General features: G+C 40.1%; 1 protein-coding gene across 1 annotated transcript in view; it reads left to right on the top strand.

Moving 5' to 3' along the window:
- NHSL1 (NHS like 1) overlaps positions 1 to 26,696 on the top strand; it is a 261,608-nt gene that overhangs the window by 171,468 nt on the left and 63,444 nt on the right. Inside the window, exon 2 of the mRNA XM_052646004.1 lies at positions 25,578 to 25,730. Coding sequence (XP_052501964.1) covers positions 25,578 to 25,730 — 153 coding nt within the window. The remainder of the gene's footprint in view (positions 1 to 25,577; positions 25,731 to 26,696) is intronic.

The following is a 26,696-nucleotide window of genomic DNA, read 5'->3' as shown; positions in this document are numbered from 1 at the left end:
TTCTCCAGACACCCTGTTAGAAACCCTTGATTGTGTGTGGAGAAGTGTCCTTGCTAAAGTGCGAGGAAAAACTGGTGCCAGACAACAGCACTGTGCTTGTTTTCAAAAATCATTTTCGAAAGTTTGCCTGCTCCCTGCTGCTCTTCTGATAGGGACCATGTATCATGATGATCAAAAAACCATCTTGTACACATGTCACTCTCGCCTTGCAAAATTAAATAATTCAAATATGGAGATGGCAGCAAATTACTTTCTTCATCCAAGATGCCATTTCTCTGATTTTTTAAAAATTGGATAAGAACATTAATATTAAAAAAAAGAACATTAATATTTAATGCGTTTATTATTATGATAGCAGGGTGTTTATGAGGAAGTAAATATTTTGAGTTATGAGGTACATAGAAATTCCATTTGATTGTCATTAGTTTCTTGATAAGACTTTTTTGAGGTCTTTATTTTATCAAAAGGAAAATTGAACAGCAGAACAGACTTTTTTTAAGATTCACTTTCTAGTATTACCACTAAATTATGCCTTGAAAAAAATACTGTTGAAGATAATTACTAGGTACATGGTAAAGTATTTTTTTCTTGCCTCATTCAAAGAAGCCTTATTTGTGCAGTGTGCTCAGAAAAATTATATTCTCTCAATAAATGCTCACCTATGGAGTGTTTAATTCTTCAGTGATGTTTTAGAATGTGTGTCAAAGTTTCTATATCATTGCTTAGATTATTCCATCTCCTTCCTGAGAATATGATATAGTAGAGAATTAAAGCCAAACATAAACTTTTCTAAGCTTTGTTTCTCCTCTTTTTCCCCCCAGTTTTAATTATATAAGGTAATTGGGAAAGATATTGAACTTGGTCTTTTAATATGTGAAGTCAGATTGCAACAATGTATGGAATCTTGTTTCTTGAAAATCATTCCTTTGAACCTTCCATCCTAACTTCTGTTGCCATTATTTTTATATATAATGTGAACTTGAGTGTGTCTTTTAAAGAATCTGCTGTAGTTTTTGAAGTTCTCCAAAAAGGGAACCTATAGAGAGAAACCAATCTGAGGCTGTGTTGAGTTGTGCTTCGTGAGTGACTGTGTCGAATACTACTTGTGGGCTACTGATGCAATTTGTGTAAAAGAATTCTCCAACTTTCTCAGCTTCTGATTTAAGAAGTTCAGACGTAAATAACCATATTTCTGGATTTGAATCAAAAACAGATATAAAAGTTACAAATTCCAGTTCATTTTGGAGCCTCTTAGTCATTGTTCTTGCTCAAGAACTTGGTCAGACATCCTGTAGCAGGTTCTGTCACGGCTCATTCAGCTCCATCTCACTTCCTGTCTGGCCTGACTTCTATCACATTAGCTAAGTAGCATCTTCACTTACCAGACTCCCTCATATCTAGAGTTGCAGGTATGTGACCTAGGCTCTTGTTGCCCAGACTCATTGCATTTGGATGGCAAACTGAGGAGTTGTAGGCAGCAGCTGTGTAAGCTGTTGGGATCCACTGGCAAGCCCAGCAGCACTGGTTTCTTGCTCTTCCAGTGTTCGTTTATGTGGACACTTGACTTCCAGTTTTGTACATGATCAGTCATAGCCACTGATGTGATCAGTCATAGCCAGTGATGCAGGTGGTAACAGCAGCAGTGTTTCATGGCAATAGCTGTGTGGTGTGTAAATTTATCCTCTGGCCACCTGGAGATTCTGAAAGCTTCTTAATGTCTCTCAGTAATGCCTTTTAGCTTAGTATAGTGAATGGATTCTGTCTGAATCTAAGTGTTCTGGCATGGCCGTCGTAGCTGCTTTAAGAAAGTGTCGGCAGTCTTGTCTCAGTTATTGGATGTTCTTTCCCTAAATACTGATTGTGGCTAGCTTTTCGTGTGTATTCTTTATCAGAATTGATGCAGTATTTCAGAGTTGTATGTAATTAACATTGAAGAAAAGATAGCATTTTAAAATAAATACAGAGACTATGTTATTTTTCATTTATGGTCTTTTTTTATGAGGTGTTGCTTTATTTTTTCCAGTGTAGATTATTGTAAGATATAGAATATAGTTCCTTGTGCTGTACAGTAGGTCCTGTGGTTTACCTATTTTATATATAGCAGTGTGTATATGTTAATCCCCAATCCTAATTTATCGCTCCTCCCATCCCTGTTATCCCCTCACTATCCCCTTTGGTAATCATGTTTGTTTTCTAAGTCTATGAATCTGATTCTGTCTTGCAAGTACATTCATTTGTATCTTTTTTTAGGTTCCTTATATAAGTAATATCATATGATATTTGTCTTTCTGTGACCTCACCTAGTATAATAATCTCTAGGTCCATCCATGTTGCTGCAAATGACATTATTTGTTCTTTTTTAGGCTGAGTAGTATTTCAGCTCTTCTTTATCCACTCATCTGTAGATGGACATTTAGGTTGCTTCCATGTCTTGGCTATTGTAAATAGGGCTGCTGTGACTATTATTGCCTGTATCTTTTCAGATTTGAGTTTTCTCTGGATATATGCCCAGGAGTGGGATTGCTGGATTATATAGTAACTCCATTTTTAGTTTTTTAAGGAACCTCCATACTGTTCTCCGTAGTGGCTGTACCAATTTACATTCCCACCAACAGTGTAGGAGAGTTCCTTTTTCTTCACATTTTCTCTAGCATTTACTATTTGTTGACTTTTTGATGATGGCCATTCTGATCTGTGTGAGATCAGAATATCTCATTGTAATTTGGGTTTGCATTTCTCTAGTAATTAGTGATGTTGAGCATCTTTTCAGATGTCTGTTGCTCATCATTTATGGACTTTGGTCATGACCATACAGTTTATACCTGCTAAGTCACTTCAGCTGTGTCTGACTCTCTAAGACCCCATGGACCCCTGCCAGGCCTCTCTGTCCATGGGATTTTCCAGGCAAGAATCCTGGAGTAGGTTGCCATGCCCTCCTCCAGGGGATCTTCCTGGCCCCGGGATCACACCCCTGTCTCATGTCTCCTGCATTGGGAGGCAGGTTCTCTACCACTAGTGCCACCTGGGTAGCCCATAATCATAGAGTTTACACAAAAGCCACTCTTAGGGGAAAAAATCAGTTTGTCAAGGTAAGAAGTAATCAAGAACTAAAATAGTCATTCAGAATTGCTCCACAGGATGAAATTGGAAGGAGACTGGTAGACTAGAGGCTTACATGAGTCAGTGGATCGCTATATCCCACCCTCCAGATTGCTGGTGTCCTACCTGGCATAAATTAGCATTTAAGAGAGGGAGGCAGCATTAGGATACAGTCAAAAATTAGGCATGGGGGGAAGTCATTGACATAATAAGGGGCACAGACTACTTACTTCTGTCTCTTCTTTCATCAACATTAGTTTACCTTGGTTTTATAGAATGTGCCTGCTTTCTCAATTCATTTCTCTATGTCTTCAAAATTTTTCTCAAACACAGAATCACTGTTTCATATGAAAACTCTTGATGTCCAATCATTACTAAGCGAATGAAGTCAACAGGCCAGATTCCTCCAGCCATATTCCCATCACCACCCCTGGGAGCCCCGCTGTGTCATCGGCAGGGCCAGCAGTTTGTCTCAAGCAGGTTCAGATAACAAATGTAAGCAGAAGAGGATTCAACAGGGTGTAAAGATCATTGGAAAGTTTTGGGGAACAGATTGAAGCTGAACTCCCAGGAACAATTCCCAAGAAACCAGCTCAGAACTAGCTTACCAAGGGAGCCATTAACCTCTGCTGCAGGCAGAAAGCTGGCACCCAGGTTTGGACTCTGAGACCACACTGCCTCAGCCATGTGCCTTACCTGCGGTCCCGCCTACCATCTCCACCAAAGTTGGTACCGGGCACTGAGACTGTACTACCACTCCTACCAAAATGCCTCAATAGCCAAACTTAGCACCAGAACTAGCTGAAGCCCCAGCAGTGTGGACTCAAGTCCTCAGTCAAGTTAAGGTATAGCAGTTTTTCAAACCAAGAGGCTTAGATGTACAGGAGTCTGGGAAATGTGGTTTCCAGCTCCACTCACATGTGGCACAGTCTGCAAGGGGGTTTGACTGGGGCTACCACCATCTGCCGTCCATGTGACTCATTCCCAACACACAGATGCATCCCTCTCTTCTTTATGCCTTTACTCTCTCTCTTTTGTCTAGTTGGAATGTGTTTCATATCCTTCTCTATGTAGCAAGCCCATCAAGGTCTAGCACACATGTCATCTTGCTTTGTCATGTTTACCCTGATATCATTTCCTCCTGGCTTCCATTAGAGGTTATCCTCTGTTTTAAAATGTGTCTTATTACCATTTTCTTATATTGATCTTCTATTCGGTAGAATTCCTTAAAATCACCAAACTTACTGGCATCTCCAAAGCCAATAAAAGCCTAATTCCTGTCCTCAAGGAGAGAAAGTCCTAATAGGGGAGACAAATGAGCACAATGATGGAACGGATAAACCAAAAAGGAGTGGATTATCCACTCTTAGGGTAAAAGGGAGATGAAAGGATCAAGGAAGACTTTGTTTAAAAAAAAAAAAAATTCTTTTTTTCTTTGTGTCCTGGTGCCTAGAGTAGTGCTTGGTATATGGTGTCTGTAATAAAGGAGACTGGGTAGGAAAGGAGTAAAGTGGTTTTTTAAAATGAACTTTTGTCTCTTGTTTAAAGCTGTCTGTCGATACTGATACTTTAACATTAGTTATTTTTTAATACCATAGAATAAAGCTAAATTCAAATCCTGAAAGATGATGCTGTGAAAGTGCTGCACTCAATATGCCAGCAAATTTGGAAAACTCAGCAGTGGCCACAGGACTGGAAAAGGTCAGTTTTCATTCCAATCCCAAAGAAAGGCAATGCCAAAGAATGCTCAAACTACCGCACAATTGCACTCATCTCACATGCTAAAGTAATGCTCAAAATTCTCCAAGCCAGGCTTCAGCAATATGTGAACCGTGAACTCCCTGATGTTCAAGCTGGTTTTAGAAAAGGCAGAGGAATCAGAGATCAAATTGCCAACATCTGCTGGATCATGGAAAAAGCAAGAGCGTTCCAGAAAAACATCTATTTCTGCTTTATTGATGATGCCAAAGCCTTTGACTGTGTGGATCACAATAAACTGTGGAAAATTCTTCAAGAGATGGGAATACCAGACCACATAACCTGCCTCTTGAGAAACCTGTATGAAGGTCAGGAAGCAACAGTTAGAACTGGACATGGAACAACAGACTGGTTCCAAATAGGAAAAGGAGTACGTCAAGGCTGTATATTGTCACCCTGCTTATTTAACTTATATGCAGAGTACATCATGAGAAATGCTGGGCTGGAAGAAGCACAAGCTGGCATCAAGATTGCCAGGAGAAATATCAAGAACCTCAGATATGCAGATGACAACCCTTATGGCAGAAAGTGAAGAGGAGCTAAAAAGCCTCTTGATGAAAGTGAAAGAGGGGAGTGAAAAAGTTGGCTTAAAGCTCAACATTCAGAAAACGAAGATCATGGCATCTGGTCCCATCACTTCAGGGGAAATAGATGGGGAAACAGTAGAAACAGTGTCAGACTTTATCTCTTTGGGCTCCAAAATCACTGCAGATGGTGACTGCAGCCATGAAATTTAAAGATGCTTACTCCTTGGAAGAAAAGTTAGGACCAACCTAGATAGTATATTCAAAAGCAGAGACATTACTTTGCCAACAAAGGTCCATCTAGTCAAGGCTATGGTTTTTCCAGTGGTCATGTATGGATGTGAGAGTTGGACTATAAAGAAAGCTGAGCACTGAAGAATTGATGCTTTTGAACTGTGGTGTTGGAGAAGACTCTTGAGAGTCCGTTGGACTGCAAGGAGATCCAACCAGTCCATTCTGAAGATCAACCCTGGGACTTCTTTGGAGGTAATGATGCTAAAGCTGAAGCTCCAGTACTTTGGCCACCTCATGTGAAGAGTTGACTCATTGGAAAAGACTCTGATGCTGGGAGGGATTGGGGGCAGGAGGAGAAGGGGACAACCCAGGATGAGATGGCTGGATGGGATCACGGACTCGGTGGACGTGAGTCTGAGTGAACTCCGGGAGATGGTGATGGACAGGGAGGCCTGGCGTGCTGCGATTCATGGGGTCGCAAAGAGTCGGACAGGACTGAGCGACTGAACTGAACTGAACTGAAATTCTCTAGAGCTGAGTTTAAACTGTTTCTTTTCTTCCCATAACTCATTCCTTTAATAAAATAATATCAATTGCATACCTACTGTGTATCAGATCTGGTGTCTGACATCTCAACCCTGCAGACCCACTGAGCCATGGCCTCTGTTCTACAGACTAGATCCTGTGTCTAGTGGGACATGCAGTCACTAAACAAATAACTATGCAAAAGCAAAGTAGTGGTGTCATGGAAGAAGAGTACAGGTCTCCATGCGTGAATAACAGGGAGCTTTTTTCCTTCAACTCCTCTCCTTTTGTCTGTCAGCTCCAGCAATCATTTGGTTGCCAGTATACCCTGGTGGCTCAGACAATAAAGAATCTTCCTGCAATGTAGAAGACCCAGGTTCATTCCCCTGGTTGGGAAGATCCCCTGGAGAAGAAAATGGCTACCCGCTCCAGTCTTCTTGCCTGGAGAACTCCATGGACAGGGGAGCCTGGTGGGCTATAGTCCATGGAGCCACAAATAGTCTGACACAACTGAGTGACTAAGCGCACGGGCACACACACACACACACACACACTTGAAGAAGATAAATTCCAATTTCAACACACTGGGAAGCATTTCAAAAAATGACTTGTATAAATGAGGTGAAAATGACCATTATCTGTTTGGAAATTTTTGTTTAGTATTTATTTACAAGCTACCTTTAAAGGGAAATTTTCTGAGTTTAGACAATTATGGCCCTGTAGACAAATGCTTTTAAAATTCTCCAGGCTCTTTCCCTCCCTCACCTGTTTGGTAAAGATGAGTGATTACCACCCCTCCCCCGCCCCTTTTTAAATGTGCCCATGGATGTTCCCTTGTGGCTCAGCGGGTAAAGAATCCACCTGCAACGTGGGAGACCTGGGTTTGATCCCTGCATTGGGAAGATCCCCTGGGGAAGGGAAAGGCTACCTGCTCTAGTATTCTAGCCTGGAGAATTCCATGGACTGTATAGTCCATGGGGTTGCAAAGAGTGGGACACGACAGAGTGACTTTCACTTGGGCTTCCCTGGCAGCTCATTTGGTAAAGAATATACCTGCAATGCAGGAGACCCCAGTTCCATTCCTGGGTCGGGAAGATCCACTGGAGAAGGGATAGGCCACTCACTCCTGTATTCTTGGGCTTCCTTGTGGCTCAGCTGGTAAAGAATCTGCCTGCAATGCGGGAGACCTGTGTTTGATCCCTGGGTTGGGGATATCCCCTGGAGAAGGGAAAGGCAATCCACTTCAGTATTCTGGCTTAGAGAATTCCATGGACTGTATAGTCCATGGGGTCGCAAAGAGTCGGACACGACTAAGTGACTTTCACTTTCACTTCATTTCACTTCACGTGAATGTTATGTGTTTTCACATTGTATCAAGTTCCCAAGCATCTGGCTTTGCCTGGCATCAAGGTTGGCCCTGGGCAGAGATCTGTGTGGATTTGTCCCAGCCTCCTAGGACCTTACAAAAATGGCAGAGGAGGGTCTTGCCATGTGTAGCATACACGGAAAGTGAAAGTTGCTCAGTCGTGTCCAACTCTTTGTGACTCCAAGGACTATACAGTCCATGGAATTCTCCAGGCCAGAATACTGGAGTGGGTAGCCATTCCCATCTCCAGGGGATCTTCCCAACACAGGGATTGGACCCAGGTCTCCTATAGGTGGACCCTTTACCAGCTGAGCCACAAGGGAAGCCCAGCATACACAGAACATTAAGTTAAACAACTTAAACCATTTGAATTAACCAAAGAGTCAGACATGACTGAGCGACAGATCTGATCTGATCTGAAGAATGGATAACTGGTGCTAGAGCATGAATAGATTGAGAGTAAGTACATTTACTTAGGAAAGAGAGAAGGAATTTATTTGTTGTGGGGAATGGAGGCAACATTAGAGAATGCCCTTGTAGACAGGGGAATTAGTTCATCCTTCTTTGATCACCATGGGAATCTTCCGAACCCGGCTACACAGAACTGAGGAGAATTTGCAGGTTACGGCTGAAAGCAGTCCTCTGCCCCAAGACTACCAAACGAACCCCTTTGCCACTGCGATGTTTTTAGGACATTCTACACATTTTAGCACTCTCTGAATGAAGCATTCACGTTGCCATTCAACATGTTTAGTTTGGGGTGCATTCTAAGTCAAATTATACAAGAAGCTATTTGTGGCATGCAGCAGCTGCAGAAAGAAGAGACCATTTGGCGGGGAGGGGAGTGTTGATGTTAAACAATTTGGGTGAAGCTAGAAAGTTCAGAATATAGAGTTATCCTTGTTGATGGGTGGCTGTGATGGTATTGACAAGAGGTAGGGGGAGGCTACTGAGGGAAGAAGTGAATTTTAATCCTATTTTAACATGGAGTGTCCTACTAAAACTAGCTCTCCGGAGATGCTCAGGGGCTTAATTGATAATGAATATAATATATTGTCTGGAGTCTGTGGTTGGTTCCACTATTGCTGGGTGCAATCGGTACTTCTCAGAAAGCAGTTATAATAAAATAATTAAATTCAAGTCAAGGTGAAGGTGATTGTACATGAACATCAAGGCAAGTATTGGAAAGTACAGTTATTTTAGGACCACCCTCGATAGCCTAAATGTATACTTAATTAAATGCAGTTCGCTAATGAGATTTGATTGTGGCAGCTTCATTTGAACTTGTTTTATCATTGAATGATATGTGTGGGCTGCCCTTCATATGAGAGAGAGATGTTTCAGGATGAAGTGATAAAAATGGACCGAGCTGAGTCTTCAGAGAACTGACGTGTAACTTGAGAGAGATTTGACTATTTGGATTTTAAGAAATTAATTGTTTTATTTTCTCCCCAAATAATTCTGGTTGAGGAAAACAGTGATTGCCCATGTGTTCATTACCAAATTCCTATAATGACTTTATCTTTTTTCTTTAGTGAAAAAAGCATGCAACGTGCGCTCACATGCGCACACACACACGAAGCGGTAGACCAAATTATGAAATATCCCTACCTGTCTTTATGTTTTCAAGCTTCATATTTTTGGCTGCATATTAAAAATATTGTTAGGCACATAAGATTGTTCACCTTAATCCTTTCTAATATTATTATACTTGCTAAGATACAAAAAATTTCTTTTTTTTTTCTGCTTTCTATTTCAAACTGTCATGATGCTGATGCAAAGGAGCTAATAAACATATCAATTTTTTGCAAAACCAGTAGGCAGCTATTACCTAGTAGTAGCATTACTTTTTTGATTATCATTGATTTTTCTCAGATTCTTTGTGGGCCTAATATGTAGGCACAGCAGTCACCTCCCTTCCCTTCCAGCTGTCTGCAATTTTATGCTCTTTGAGCACCACTGAATGCCCACAAGCATGGAAACACTTCCACAGTGTCAGTTCAGAAGTCTACATCATGAAATCCTTGCTTTGGAAATATTAGGTTATTAGAATCTAGAGATACTGAACATTTATCTCCGTACAATAATCATTGTTTTTATTCTTGCCTCTTGCTGTCATTTGTTGTTTACTTATTTAACTTTTGGACTTCTCTGGTGGCTTGGATGGTAAATAATCTGACTTGCAATGCAGGAGACCCAGGTTCAATCCCTGGGCTGGGAAGATCCCCTGGAGAAGGACATGGCAACCCACTCCAGTAATCTTGCCTAGAGAATTCCATGGACAGAGTAGCCTGGTGGGCTACAGTCCATGGGATCGTAAAGAGGCAGACACTACTGAGCAGCTAACGTATATTTAACATTTATCACTGAATTGAAAAGAAAAATCCGTGGCAATATATGAAAAATTGAGTTTACAGAAAGGTTTTATTCATGTCAAAAGTCTGTGACTGCCTGACTTCAGTAAACATCGTGTAGTCTCTAGACCAAGCCTGAATGTCCTTTTATGCCAGGCTGACTTTCCTTTGCTCCTGCTGGGGTACCTCTAGCATGATTATAAAATCTTTGTAGCTCTTATGGTTAATGGGGAGCTGTGGTTTCTCCGAAGAATTCTGCTACTGTTTATTCCGTGGTTTAGGGCAATGTAATTTTTAAAAAAATAAAACCTAACATGAATCGGATAAATATTATCCTTACTTGAATCAACTTTTACCATTACTGGAAAACCAGATACAGTTGGAGACATTTAACTATAAGTATTGCTGTCAATTCATCACCAAACCAAAGCAGTCTGTCTTAATTTGTCTGATTATCATTTTGCATGTGAACCAGCTGGCCTCTTAACAAAAGTAGTTGATCACACCAGCTTATTAATTGTAGCCTTCATCTTAACCATATGTGAAACAACATAAGAAATCACAGGAAATAGAAGAAAAGCTAAACAGTTCATAGGATTGTCCCACTGCTTTCAAAATAATAAGCTCAAGTAATTCTTTTCTCTAACTCTTCATACTTTATCGATGATTACTTGGAAAGAACTTAGGCAGTGAAGAATCTGATTTTCCCTTGTTCGTTTAAATAATGTATTTTTTGTATTCACAGACACTATGGCTCAAATTGTCTTCTTTCCAAATGGAAAACACTCCTTTGGGTTCCTTTATTATAAAATTTTATCTTTTGCTTGTAAACTGATGTGGACCTCTTTTTTTCTTAGTTCCAGTTATTCACATGTCATGTAGCTTCTCTCTTATTGATTCAGAAATGCCCTCTCTAACATAGGAGTGCTTCCTTAATCTGGGCATGGCTGTAGATACTAGGGAGTTTAGGAATATTCACAAATCTTCTTGGAGGCATGAGATCAACTTCATTTAAACTGAGGCTCAGAAAGGGCACGGAGATTATGGAGTATGGTCTTTCTTTGGTGGAAGAATATGAGAGCATTCTTTTGAGACGTGACCTTGAAAGGGGGTGTGTTAAACCAGAGCCCTTTCCCCCAAGCTTTTCTGTTGAGAGACAGCAGCAGAAATCCTTTGCTCTTCTAGTGTCTCAGTGAGTGGACAGCGTCCCCCTGTAGGTGGCAATCTTCGACTTGATTTTGTCAGTTTTCCCCTGCTAGTCCTGATTAGGAAGTATCCTTTGCTCTCAGTTTTTTTTCTAGGTAGAAAATTCTCAAATGTAGATTCTTTGTAGGTTTTGTAACACTACCAATCAAGCAGTTCCTTAATATCATCCAATTTAAAAAATACGAGAGAGCCCAAACTATAAAGCACCTTAGCTAAGCACATGACTCTCTTATATTTCCAAGATCATCACACTATATGTTGGCTTTTCATTCTACGATGAGGTTTATTTTTTTCTTGAAGATTTAGAAGAAAGTTTGTGTTGATTTTTCTTTTCAAATTTAAAAAATTATTTCCCTGTAAGTTATTTTTGTTATAAAAGGATTTAACTATGTTAAATTTTAATAGCCCAGAAAATATATCTTTTTTAATTAAACTTTTTATTTTGTGTAGGACTATAGCCAGTTAGCAACACTATGATAGTCTCGGGTGGACAGCAAAGGGACTGACCATACATATACATGTAGCCATTCTTCCCCAGACTCCCATCCAGGGAGTTATAGCCACATAACATATGGAGCAAAGTTCCCTGTGCTATACAGTAGGTCCTTGTCAGAAAATACATCTTAATTTCCAAGTGATTGAAAATTACTCTCTAAGATGTGCTAGCCCCTTTATATACATTCAGAAAATATGTTTCAAATGACTATATTGGGAAAGGTAAAGTGTTAACTTTATAGTTGAACTAGTTGTTATATCACTCTACTCATATAATTTCCCTCCTAAAATGAGCTTTTGTATACTTGATACAGGCTGAGTAAAATGAATTCGATGAATCAGGACACTCAGGTGAATGGATTAGGACTAAAAAGCATGTGGCACATAATTGGCCTAAGTATAAAGGCTTATAGTTCATGAAATTATTCGTTCTCTTTCTGCATGTCAGACATAGTTCACTTTGGAGGAAACTATCCTTCAAGTCAAATGACACAATTTTTGCAACAGGAAAGCAGTTATGGAATGCTTCTTAAGGATGGTTAATGCTTGAATTATAACTTAAAAAATGAATTGTTGTTGTTTAGTCACTAAGGCATGTCCGACTCTCTTGTGACCCCGTGAACTATAGCCTGCCGGGCTCCTCTGTCCATGGGATTTCCCAGGCAAGAATACTGGAGTGGGTTGCCATTTCCTTCTCCAGAGTATCTTACCCACCCAGGGATCGAACCCATGTCTCCTGTATTGGCAGGTGGATTCTTTACTTCTGAACCACCAGCAAAGCCCTAAGGAATGAATGGGAGCTTGCCAAGTGGATGAGTCAGGGATCTGGCATCCCCATGGAAGAATTACAAAAGCGTGGAGGGAGAAATGAGTCTGGATGGTCGGTACCCTGCCCCATCAACCCTCTTCAGTGCAGGCAGCAATATGGGGTGTATAACATCTGGAGCACAAGATGGAGAATCCACTCAGCTGCTGGGTAGCTCTGTGATCAGGTCACTTTTTTTATAAAATAAATGGAGTGGATTGGATGTTCTCTAGGACTCTTTTCAGCTATGACTTTCTAGTTGCCGGTGACATCTCCCCTTTCCAGTTTGCCCTTGCTGTATCCCTACACATCTGTGTTTCCAGTCCCGGGGCCCATTCCCTTCACAGAGCTCTCCCCTGTCTGCCCCACTTTGTGCCCATCATCTCAGGACAGCCTCTGGATTGTCTCATTCCCTGCATTAGAGAGATGCATCCTCCCATCCCCTCAGGCAGGGTTGAACTTTGAATGCTCAGTCAGCAGGGCTCCCTTTGTGTTTTAGACTTTCGATGGGGGTTTCTTTTTTCCATCGCATGCTTTCTGTCTGCCTCGCCTTCATTTGTTCCACATTTGTCACATGAACACTGTGACAGGACTAAACTAGTCACAGTGATAGCAGACGTTCCAAAATTGACTGAGCAGATGGTACCAGTGGTTTTAGATTAAATTATTAACTAGGATCCATAGCTGAAGCCTTTAGCTTCCACACGTGCAGAGAAAAGGGTATTTCCTAGCATTAGAATGAACTGACAAAGTGGATGCCAGATCAAGTTCCTTCTAAAGAATTGATACATTGTCATCTCTCAAGGGTTCCCTTTCTACTCCCAGCCACTCCCCCAACCAGATATTGATGAGAAGAGAGATATCCATTTGTCTTGTTTTCAGTGTGCCATATGATTCTTCATTAAAGATTAATTCAGAAGCAGAAGAAAGAAAAGACTATTGTACCAATGTGGTTCTAGAATATTGGTGATTTTTAATGCTTCTTTTTTGTGTGTGAAATAACATGACTCATGGAACAGTTAAAAAACTCTTTATGAGCATCTGCCGTCAGACACATATCAGTATTTTCATTCCAGGCCAGCATCTCTACGATGTGTGTGCGCGTGTGTGCGTGTGTCTGTGTGTAACAGTATTCAAATGTTAAATGTGTAAGATTACACCCAGTGCGTATGCAGATTTCCCTCTTTGTCTAAAAGGGTTTTCTTTATATCTGGTTTATCCAAAAACTAGCATCTGGATCATACATCTGGTTGTGATGTTCCTCAAAGCTCTTTAAATCTGGCACATTCTCTTTATTGTCCTTATTTAATTAATTTATTGCAGAGAGGCCAGACCAGGTAAGCAGTCAGCATTTTAGTCTGAGTGACGTTTTCATTTTTCCCTCTAGCTCTAGCATTTCCTGTAAACTAGAAAAATGTAACTTGTCAACAACAATGTTTAACTTGAATTCACCGTGGATGATGTTTATACTTGGTGTTTCATCACATTGGGACCCACGTAACATCATTGTCCCAGGAGGGCCTGCTGAATTAAGGAGATGGCAGGCTGATGTGTGTGCTGTGCAGTTGCTCTAACAGACCTCGTGTTTGGCATCTCTTCTGTAATGGCATATAAAACTGGCAAGTAAATCAAAGAAGTTGTGCATGTTTAAAATCTAGAATACAGAGATGAAGAGTAGTAACTTGTAAGAAAAATGCCTGATGGGAAAACTAAGAAATAGTAAACAACTGACCAACCCATCTTTCAGTTTTTAATCAATTAAATGCCAAACAGCAAGAGCCTATAGTCAGTTCAATTTGTTTTGAATAATATAAAGTATATTTTTCTGTCTGTTGTATGAAATACTTAAGGCTATCTTTTAGTATCATAAATTACAATTGTATTAACAAATGAATTTAACTGTACATTTTTAAAAAGTCCCTTAACTGTCAAATTTCATCTACCTGAAATTCAGCTTTATCTGGGCATGCTGTATTTTATTTGACAGCCCTGTTTTTAAATTTACTCTTATTTATATATTTACTGATTGTGTTCGTTCATCTGCCTGTGTTATTAATTTGCTTTGCAGCTTCTAATGATTGTTATTTTCATAGATAAGAAATATAGACTGTATATAATTGCTCTCAATGTGAAAGTATTTATAAAAACATGAAACATAAATCTCGCTTCCAAAAGTTGAAATATGGGAAACTTTGTTCCTTAATAAACAGAGGCCAGGCCTAAGTTTTCTGTAAGTCTATTACTAAAGGATTATTACGAATGCTTATTAAGGAGATTATGTTACTAGTTTATTTTTATAAATTTCTCAAATCTCTTACTACTAAATGTGTACATTTTATCCTACAGGCCTATGGGCTTATATTGGATGCTCTTCTGCTGTGATGATTTCCAATCTCATGAGTCTGAAAAGCAGAAGAATGAATGGGTGTGTCTGTGGATTTAAACACTGTATGTTAAGTATTTTAACCATGTATAAAGATAATCAGTACACTTAAATTAACTTAGTCACGTACGGTCTTCTATTTCAGATGTTTGATTTTAAAAAAAGAGTGTGAAACACATCAACAGTCATTAAAAACACCATTTATAGATAAGGCTGGGCTGAAATATTTTCTATTTTCAAGAGCTAAAATTTTTCTGAGACATGCTTACATTATCATTTAGAATATGGAGCTTTGACCAGAACTCCATTACATCTGAGTTTTATTTTCCTTCCCTCCCCTCCCTACTTACAAGACCATGGTGATCTTTATTGATTATACAGTCCACTTTCAATTGATCCAGGACTCATTTTGTTTAATTCAAAATGTGCGTATATATTATGTGACATAATCATGCCTTGTTTCTGCTTATAACTCCTGTGTTTAGTATTTGAAAATGTTCCCTTTTACTAAATACTTTTAAACAAAGTTTGTGAAAGTTCTGGGTTCAAAATAAACACTTTTAATGCTCTAACTTCATTTAATGCACTGAAGAGGGCCTGAAGCTTTGTGTAAATGGGGAGGTGGATGGGAGAGGGGAAGGGCTCCATGGGGATAGAGGCCTTATCCATGAGTCCTTAGACAGCTCTGCTCTTAAGCTTTTAGGTTTACATGTGCAATCTTTGGTCCTTAATAAAAAGAATAAGGGTATATTTTAAGGTTTGTTACAAGTGAAAGCATGAATGGTAACAGGGTCATTTATTAATAACTAAGGTCTAATTTTAAAAATTTCATACATTAAGTATATAACGGTTCCTGAAACATAATACATGCTATTAAAGATGGGCCGCTAAGACCAAGGGTGTTGTAGAAAAACAGCCCTCCATGAGGACTGCTTCTGACCTCCTTACCGTTGGCGTGATTTGCTGGACTGGGTCCCCACTACCTTCTCTCCCTGCCTCCAGTCAAGCCCTCTCAGGCTCACTCTTCACCTCCACCTGTGATGTCTTTTCAATTTCACACTGGCCATACAACTTCCTCTCTTAAACTCCTGCAGTGCCTCCCTAGGCCACCCTCTGAATTCCACCCTCTTAGGACAAGCAAGGCCCCTCAGGGTCAGGCCCCTTCCTCTCTCTCCACCTCCTTCGCCACTCTTCTCCACATTAATTTCCCCTAAACTTACACCGAGGCCTTTGCAGGTCTCCTTGTGTCCCAGGACTGGGCTTTTCCAACAGGTCCCCTCTTCACCTCTGTTTCCTAACAGTTGTTTGTCTTCTAAATGAGGTCATGAGGAGGCGTAGCCAGAAAGTGGTTGCTACAGCTGATGTCAAAGGGCATACTGCCTGTGTTTTCTTCTGAAAGTTTTATGGTTTCTTACGTTCAGGTCTTTGATCCATTTTGAGTTGGTTTTTGTGTGTGATGAGAGATAGCGGTCTAGTTTCGTTCTTGTCATGTGGCTCTCTAGTTTTCCAAACACCATTAAATGCCCATCAGCAGATGACTGGATAAAGATCACACACACACAAGATGGAATACTGCTCAGCCATACAAAAAGATGAAATCTTACCATTGGTGACAACATGGATGAACTTTGAGGGTATCATGCTATGTGAAATAAGTCAGATGGAGAAAAACAAATACCATATAATTTAATTTCAGTCATATGTGGAATCTAAATAAATAGACCAAATAAATACACAGATTCAGAGACCAGAGTGGTGGTGACCAGAAGGGATGGGAGTCGGGGAGAGCAATATGGATAAAGGAGGTTGACTGTATGGTGATGGAAACTAAACTTTTGGTGGTGAGTGGTCTGAAGTTTGGACAGAAGTTTAAATATAATATTGTACACATAAAATGTATGTAATGCTTTGTAGCATTTAATTGCTTAGTTGCTCAGTCGTGTCTGCCTGTTTGCAACCCTTTGGACTGTAGCCTGCCAGGCTCCTCTGTCCATGGGATTCCCCAGGCAAGAACACTGGAGTGGGTTGCCATTTCCTTCCCCAGAGGATATTCCTGACCGAAGGACTGAACCTGCGCCTCCTATGTCTCCTGCATTGCAGGTGGATTCTTTACCTGCTGAGCCATTGGGGAAACCCAGGAAATGGCTGCCAGAAACTAAAAATATGTTTGAATTTGCTTGAATTCTTCAAAACTGTGACACTGTTTCCTGACCTAAAGCGTCAGATCACAACATAGGGGCTAAAGCTAAATGCAAACGCAAAAAACTAGTTTATTAAAAAAGTTTTTTTAAATAAATGAGCTGCATGCCCTTTGTCATCCTTTCAGTTAACAGCATTGTCTTATCTCTCTCCCTGTACTTATTCGTGATTTTATTATTTTTATCTGTTTGGGTGTGCCGTCCCCACTGGACTATGACCTTCCTAAGAAAGTCAGTGCCCATGTTGGATTCACATTTAACCCGGATGCCTAACACAAGGCAGCTAATAAGTACTCAAAGTGAACTTGCTGACTGTTGGAACATAAGTGCACATTTACAATTAAAATGTTTAAAATATGTATTACTTTTAAAAATATTCCTCTATCTCTTTGCTGGTATGTTATACACCTGCTCCTGGGAAGTAATAGAATAACTGTAGAAATGATCAGATGACTCCCTAGAAGAAAAAATTTAAATGTTGGTTAAAGGTATGATTTCATTTCAGTGAAAGATTAAGCAGAATTGTTGGAATTTTAGAAATAAGGATGGGAATTTTTATGTAATAGTGGTGGTAAAGAATTTCAAAAATCTGGACTAGGATAATCTGCCAGGATTATTCAAGTGATATTAGAGTATATTTTTCTTTGTCATATTTGACAGCATTTTTAGACCATAATGCGTTACTCTTAAATATTTTTATTTTTGGTCTCAATGTATCTTTTATATAAGATACATTAACTTGAATACATGAGCTGGAGATTTTTGGTCTAAATATTTTTATAAGTTATGGACTCTAATAAAGACTTTTGTGTAAGATATATTAACTTGAACATACTAACTAAAGATATATTTAACCCAGGTCTCCCTCATTGCAGGCATATTCTTTACCATCTGTATTACCAGGGAAGCCCAAGAATGCTGGAGTGGGTAGGCTATCGCTTCTCTAGGGGATCTTCTCGACCCAGGAATCGAACTGGGGTTTCCTGCATTGCAGGTGGATTCTTTACCAGCTGAGCTACCAGGGAAGCCATTGGCTTCTCTGTTGCAAAACTTAGTATGTGCTGATTAGAGACGGATCAAGACACACACAGTCTCAGCTTAGCTCCAACAAGCATTAGCATCTAGATCCCCGTTCTCTCATTTTAAGTGGTGTTAAATATACCTGTCTGGTTCATTGAAAAAATGACTGTCATCCCTAATAGATATCAAAAAGTTCTTGATAGGCAGCAGATTTAAGGAAACTGGCTGAAATTAGGCATCCAGCTTGAGATAAGGTGAGATTTGAGTAGAGGGTGGTTAAGATGGAGCTGGAGGGCAGACCAGTCAAAGACAGCAGATGGAGGCGAAGACTGAGGGGGCTGTTTAAAGGCAGTGGCTTCATCCAGAAGTCAGCCTCTCAGAGAATAAACATCTTCAGCTTTCGGGCATGTAGTAGTCTTTGGCACACGATTCCATGCTGCAGCTGTGTGCAGCCTGAGAGCAGAGTATCCAATAGATGAAGGCATGGGCTTAGTTGTGCCGTCACAGCTTTACTGTCAGACATTGAAATTTGAGTCTTATATATTTGAGTCTTATTTCACATGTCATGAGATATTATTTTTTAATTTTTAAAAACCATTTATAAAGGGGCCAGCTGGCTTTGACCCAAGAGCCATAATTTGCTGACTCTTACTTCACACCAGCAAAATCATTAAGGTTTCAAGGGGGAATAAGTAAATAGCGTGAAAGTGAATTCACACAGGCGTGTCCAACTCTTTGCGACCCCATGGACTATAGCCTACTAGGCTCCTCCATCCATGGGATTCTCCAGGCAAGAATACTCTAGTGGGTTGCCATTTACTTCTACCAGGGGATCTTCCCGACCCAGGGATCGGACCAGGGTCTCCCGCATTGCAGGCAGACGCTTTACCCTCTGAGCCACCAATAGCATAGGGCAGAAATTTAACACCTGGCTCTTGGAAGCTTGTTAAGAGTTTGTCAGAACCCAGAGAAGGAGCAGTCAGATGTAGGAAAGGAAATAGTGGTCTGCAGTGTCGATGAAAAACAGCTCCACAACTGGGTCACTAGTAGTATATGATTAAAAAGGTAATGAAAAGATGAGAGAGAAGAAGACTGTTGGTACTGGTTAGAAGTTCATGGTGACCATGGAGAATTTTTTTTAAATGACGGGCGATAGAATTTTAGACAGCAGGAAAGATAATGTGTGCATCAAACCTGGAATTGATAGGTTTAGAGCAATCATTGGGGCTTCCCTTGTAGCTCAGCTGGTAGAGAATTCACCTGAAATGCAGGAGACCCTGCTTTGATTCCTGGGTTGGGAAGATCCCCTGGAGAAGGGATAGGCTACCCACTCCAATATTCTTGGACTTGCCTGGTGGCTCAGACAGTCAAGAATCTGCCTGCAATGTTTGAGACCTGGGTTCATTGCCTGGATTGGGAAGATCCCCTGGAGGCAGTCATGGCAACCCACTCCAGTATTCTTGCCTGGAGAAGCCCCATGGACAGAGGAGCCTGGTGGGCTGCAATCCATGGGGTCACAAAGAGTCGGATATGACTGAGCAACTAAGCACAGCACAGCACACACAGATTGTAAAGTAAGAAATGAGAAAACCACTGGGGAAATCTTTATAATTAAAAAGCTCTTTCCAAACCCTTCTTAATATTTAACGCAATAAATACCATAGTTTATGTGTTTCCTTCTGGAAGCTCTGGACTTAAGGAGTTAAGAGGCAGTGAAGAATAATGCCAAGAGGACGGTGTGCCCTGGGATCCTGGGGTGCATGCTAAGTTGCTTCGGTTGTTTCTGATTCTTTGTAACCCTATGGACTGTGGCCCACCAGGCTTTCTGTCCATGGGATTTTCCAGGCAAAAATACCAAAGTGGGTTGCTATTTCCTTCACCAGGGGATCTTCCTGATCCAGGGATAGAACCCATGTCTCCTACGTCTCCTGCATTGGCAGGTGGGTTCGTTGCTACTGGTGCCACGTGAGATGCTGGGGTGGAAGCCTGCTTTTTAACCCCCAGACTTGCCACTGATTCCTGTGTAACCAGTGGCATTATCTTTACATGATTGTAGTCACTCAATATCAGGTTTTATTAATGAGAAAGGGGATTTCTCCATGTGTGACTCTTACCAAAGGTCATTTCTTAGAGCACTTCTCTGACTAGTCCTGGTGGGTTAGAAATGTTTCACTGCCAATAGCTTCTCTCCTCCGTCTTTAAAATGAGAGCCAGTTGGATTCACTGCAGATTCTTGTTCTGTTGCTATTGCCTCCTTCAAGTTTTTACTCAAGTCTCACCTTTCCAATGAGCTCTACCCTGACTCTATTTAATATTACAACCTGGCCACCACCCTCCTCCTCTCAAGCCCCTTTTATCCTATGCAACTTTTTCTTTTGTCCATTCCACTCACCGCATTCTAACATACCATATAATTGTGGTTTATGGTCAAGTAATGTAAGCTCCAAGAGGGATCTCAAATGAATGGCACTTCGTACGTGCTCAGTATTTGTCTTTGAATGAGTAAGTCAATGTTCCAATGCCACTGTTGCGTACGTGAAAGGCCATGTGCTGTTTGTAGTTGGAAGTCCAGATGGGGATGTTCAACCTCAGAAATTCGTGGACTGTGGATAGTAGTGTTTCTGGTTAGAACCCACTACTGCCTGTTTTGAGTATAGTGAGCTAAGAGGCGGCTCTTGCTTATAAATGTGTTATCCTAAGGGGAACTTTGCACACTTTTCAAGCAGTTAGATAATTTAACTTATACTCTCAGTCTTTTCTCATTTGTCATGTGGCCATGTAATTACTTTTAAATAAAGCAGTGTATATGTGAAAGAACACAAGTTGGAAATCCGTGATAATATGTATGGTGGTAGGATAATATGTGTGTTTTGGGTTTTGTTTGCTTCAATTTTGTTGTTTAAAAAATAAGATTGTGTGTGTGTTGGGGGGGATGATTTGAGGAGGAATCATTCCAAAGTTTTCCCTAGAGGGAGCCCCTTATATAAATTTTATTCTTTGACTAAAAGCTTTTGTTATAAACTAAATGTTTTGAATTAGTGGGTTATTACATTTTTCCATTCAGTTGTAAGTCTGGCCCAAAGCTATGAAATAAGAGGTTGTCTAACATGTTTCAAAAAACTGTTTTGCCATGAAGTGAAGTTGGGGAGAGCTGTGAGGCGCATTCTTTTCCTTTGTCCCCTTTCATAATATTGTTTGATTTGTATTCTTTTCCTTTTTGCTCCTGTCTCTTTACCCCAAAGTGTATTTTTCTAGTGCCCGCTTGTACCACATTTCTGATTCTTCTCTTTTTATTTACCCAGTTCTCTGTGGCCAATTACACACGAGAAAAGAACTGCAACTTAGTACAGTACATTCACGTTGAAGAGAAAAACTCAGATAATTTTTGTTAGAAATTATTCCTCTTCTCTCCCATTGGGGAGGTGTTTGGTGTGGAATTTTAAAAACCTGGAGCTTAGGCTAGGTTTTTAAATTTTAAAATACAGATTTAAATGATTAGGCTACTTTATCATCTGTTTTCTCCTTTGGAGTGGGAAAAGTTAGGGGTTTGGGGGATGGGAGTGGTGAGAGAGTTGTGGCAGCTAGATGCAAACAAGATCACCCTTTGGAACAATGACAATGCCTTTCTCGTCACTGGCAAGGATAAAAAAAAAAAACTGGGTGAGAAGACTGGGTGTACTAATTTGCAACTAAAATACAACGAAGTCATCATTTACAGCTCCCTGGAGATTGCATTGTAAAGTTTTACTGCTTGCAAACCTTCCTTTAGTGTGGGAGGCAGAGCCTGGGGGCGTGGTTGGGGAAACAATAGTTTGGCTCTTTCTCCCTACTAAATCAGTTCAAATGCCTGACTTAACTAGGGAGTCAAAGAATCAACAGACTTGCTCTAAGACTTGTCGGCTCCAGTAAAAAGATCCGGACGTTCTTAGTGGCCCAGTGAAAGTGGGGAACACCTTTGCTTCACTTTGACTTCCATAAAGGAACATCTCTACTGTTCTTGTGGACTCCAGAGAGGATCACTTGGAGAGGAAACTGAATCATTGAGCACCAAGGCAGAAAGATAGATGGGGCTCTCATGCAAATGAGAACCGCGATTGGCTTTCTCTTTCTGTGCACGTTGTTACTGGTGACTCTCAGCCTTAAAGATTAGGTTTCAGTGGGAGCTTTTCAGGTTCAAGGACTGTTAATGGTTTGTAAGTGCCTGACAATAAGTTCAACCTCAGTTACATCAGCCCAGGCAGATGTCTGAGGATTTGAGACCAGAGGAAAAAGTTAGAATCTGGAGCAGAAGGATGCCGATTGCCACCTGCTTGCTGGACTGAGCTTTTAATGGGATTCAAATTTTTAAATCCTCCATAGATGTCCTGGAAATGGTGGTCTTTATTAATACAAAGATCAAGTCTTTGATTAAACTTTTTAAGAAGAAAAGTAAGTAGTTTCTTTTCTCTGCACTGTACGTATGTGTGTGTGTTTTATGTACGACTTCATCCTTTTGAGTGATGGAATTAAGAGCGTAAAACAGCATAATTGATGTTTGTTAAACTCCTTTCTATACCAAGTTCAAATACCTCAGACTTTTATAACTCTAGGGCAGAATTATGTGATTTTTTTCTTTTTAAAAGCATGACTTACTTGTTTATGGTTGGGATTTTAGGTGAATTCACTTCTATTGGGATTCTCAAAAAAAAAATAATAATCCTTTGAAGAAGGGGGAAAAAAGCCCTTGTATTTACTTTATGTCTGCCTTGATGTACAGTGTATGGTGTTTTGATTCTTTGGCTAAATATGAGGAGCCTCTGAGTGATGCATCACATATTTTGGGTGGGGATAATCCTCTGAAACTCTCCTACACTCTGTTAGGTATTTAAGAGCTCAAGGACAGCCTCTGTCTAGACTGATCAGTCATTGTAAAGTACAAAACTTTTGTGGTGTGGCTTCATTATGTACTTACAGTTGGTTTCAATTTCTTTAAATCCAGGTGCTTCTTCATTCTTTGGAAAGTATAACTTTTATTTATAAACAGTTTTGTTTTTACATAGTTGTTAGTTTATTTTATTTTAGCTCTGGGGCCATGGGTTTAAACTGGATAAATGTAGGTAGGAGCATTGGTAAGAGAAACTGGAGAAAGCAAATGAACAGCCCTCGGGGTTCATCTCTACAGCTCCCCTCGTCAAAGATTGTCTTTGGATGGACTGATTAAAATCTACCCTGGCAAGAGTGAGATACACCGGGGAGAGACAACTGTTCTTTCTTAGGAGCCAGTTGGTAGTTGTATGGTGGGGCTGAATGTGCAGTTACACGGACACTATCACTTGGATTTGATTTGTAATTGGCGAATAGGAAGAGTTTCCATTTTCATTATTTTCCAACTATGAAGTATGATAATTCAGTCTTCGAAATAAATGGGCATCAGGACAAAATCTTATAATTAACTGGCTACTCTTTGGAGGACACACGGCGAGCTCCACCCTGTGCAAGATTCTCAGATCATAACTAAGAACTAAGTCAGGGCTCTTTGGATTTTATAGATTATGACTGATAGTTCTATGTACCATGCAAAACGTTTATTCCACAGAGGTGATGTGCAATGCCAAGTGCCTAATTTACATGCAGCTTTTAGTAAACATTAAAAGCAGAAAGCACATAGGGCATTTCTGTTTTTAACTTGATACCTAGTTCTCAAGGTTTATTTTTCCATTTGGCCAATTTGTAGGGAAACTGGGATGATTTTTTTAAAAATTTGTCCAGTTTTATTGACGTATAATTGACATACAGCATTGTATCCATTTATGGTGTATAACATAATGATTTGACTAGCAGACATCATGAAATGGTTCTCACAGTAAGTGTAGTGAACATTCATAGTCTCATACAGATACAAAAGAAAAAGAAAAATGTTTTCTTTATGGTGAGAATTCTTAGGATATACTATCTTGTTGTTCAGTTGCTAAGTGACCTCATGAACTACAACACACCAGGCTCCTCTGTCCTTCACTCTTCCCTGGAGCTTGTTCACATTCTTATCCATTGAGTTGGTGATGCTAGCTAACCATCTCATCCTCTCTTAGCAACTTTTTATATAACCCAACAGTGTTAATTGTGTTCATAATTTTGTATATTACATACGTAGTACCAATTTATCTTATCACATATGTAGTACTAATTTATCTTATCACTGGAGAGAGTGGGATGATTTAGAAAGTGAATTATTTAAAGCTGGGCTTGTGGAATTCAGTACCTCTAAAGAAGATGGTACGGGGTGAGTGCTGACCTCACTCTGGTCTGTGGGGTGACTCATGTTCCCAGGGGCACTGAGAAAGGCCAACTTCCTCTTCATTGATGATTCTAAAAGTCAGGGACTCCCTTCAAGTAATTGCACTAATCTTGCCACAGCCATTCTTTTCATGAGTTATTTCATAAGCTGTGACTTTCCATATATTAACGCATTTGATCTGTATAATGGTTTTAATGGCTGTGCTGTTAGGTACAGTGAGTTAATTTTAAACATGTTCATATAGGAAGGTTCAATAGTTCATGTGTGCCTGTTCATTTTATTTTATGAATCTACTTTATGGTCTCATTTCCAGGGACATATTATGTTGTAGAAACGTGTATGCCCATTGTGTCCTCTGTGGCATAGGTCAGAGTTAGGGGAAGATTCCCCCCGACTCACAATTGTCATATCTGCTGGTTTTACAGGTGTTAGACTTGTCACCTTCAATAAACAGCTCAACACAGGGTCCTTCTCAAACTTCTTTAGTCTCTCCAATGCGGGCTTACAGCAATGGCTATATAAACATTTTAAAAAATTGTTGTTGAATTTGTATAATGTTGTCAATTTCATGTTGGGATCCATTGGTAGCCTCTCTTGGGTTGTGTTGTCAGGAAAAATCAAATAGACAAAGCAATCTTAAGCCCTAAAATGTAAAAGGAAAATTATCATAGAGATTTAACCTACCATTTCTTCCTCTGATGTCCTCAGTCTCTTTTGTGTTGGAAAAATTCAATTGAATTGGATTATGTTGGGAAAAATCAATTGCATTGGAGTTTCTAAAAACATTTGAATATGAACATATTCCATGAAAGCAGGAAATGCAGAGAAAATTTTTCAGCACAGATGGATTTCTAATTGAACTATGCTATTTAAATGTATTACATTGAATGTTTATGCTTAGTTTTTAAAAATATAAATGAGTTTATAACAGTGGTATTTTAAAATAATGCTTTAGAGGGGAAAGAATTGGTGCCAGGTTCTTAGTAGAAAAGTTGTTTTCTGTCTTGCAGTCTAACATTTACTAATGTAGTGACATAGTATAGTTGATTAATAGATATTTGTCATGATGGAGTGAAGCAGGAGGTCTTTATTGATTTTGTTAATCATTTTCTAACTTTGGAGTAAAAGGAGGGCCTAAAACACTGGGAAGCAATTAACTGAACAAACACAAAACACAGTGGAAAGGACCCTGGGGTCTAAGACTGAATCTTATTCAGAATTTGTTCCATTTCTCCCTTGCTGGTCCTTACCTGTGAGTGTTTTAGGTAACCAGAACCCATCTTGATGTAACACAGTTAATTTAAAACCTGAATGTATTCTCTCTCTCTTTCTACAGCTGTTTCCAACCTAGATGAGGAGAGTCGATGGACAGTCCACTACACTGCTCCATGGCACCAGCAGGAGAATGTGTTCCTCCCCACCACAAGACCGCCCTGCGTAGAGGACCTACACCGCCAAGCCAAGCTCAACCTCAAATCAGTACTGAGGGGTAAGATGAAACCCTCCAAGCTTGATGTTCTTGCATTCTTGGCTGTTAGAAATGAAAACATAGATTTGGTTGCTGTTTGTAAAAGACTACTTAAAATGAACTTATACTATGCTTATATACTAAGCTTAAATACAGCTTAATACATGCTAAGTATGTTCTGGTGTCTATAGAAAGCTGCCTATTTACAGATAGGCAAATGTATCCTCAAGGAGGCTTCTCCGGGTTAGAATCCTTTCAGTTCAGTTCAGTTCAGTCACTCAGTCAAGTCTGACTCTTTGTGAACCCGTGAACTGCAGCATGCCAGGCCTCCCTGTCCATTACCGACTCCCGGAGTTTACCCAAACTCATGTCCATTGAGTCGGTAATGCTGTCCAACCATCTTATCCTCTATCGTCCCCTTCTCCTCCTGCCCTCAATCTTTCCCAGCTTCAGGGTCTTTTCAAATGAGTCAGCCCTTCACATCAGGTGGCCAAAATATTGGAGTTTCAGCTTCAACATCAGTCCTTCCAATGAACACCTAGGACTGATCTCCCTTAGGATGGGCTGGTTGGAGCTCCTTGCAGTCCAAGGGACTCTCAAGAGTCTTCTCCAACACCACAGTTCAAAAGCATCAATTCTTCAGCACTCAGCTTTCTTTATAGTCCAACTCTCACATCCATACATGACTACTGGAAAAACCGTAGCCTTAACTAGATGGGCCTTTGTTGACAAAGTAATGTCTCTGCTTTTTAATATGTCATCTAGGTTGGTCATAACTTTCCTTCCAAGGAGTAAGTGCCTTTTAATTTCATGGCTGCAGTCACCATCTGCAGTGATTTTGGAGCCCCCCAAAATAAAGTCTGACACTGTTTCCACTGTTTCCCCATCTATTTCCCATGAAGTGATGGGACCAGATGCCATGATCTTCATTTTCTGAATGTTGAGCTTTAAGCCAACTTTTTCACTCTCCTCTTTCACTTTCATCAA

The sequence above is a fragment of the Budorcas taxicolor genome, chromosome 9 (assembly GCF_023091745.1).
Source record: "Budorcas taxicolor isolate Tak-1 chromosome 9, Takin1.1, whole genome shotgun sequence".
NCBI classification, from domain to species: domain Eukaryota; kingdom Metazoa; phylum Chordata; class Mammalia; order Artiodactyla; family Bovidae; genus Budorcas; species Budorcas taxicolor.
Note: the sequence above shows the minus strand (reverse complement) of the source record. Positions and strands in the feature narration are given on the sequence as shown.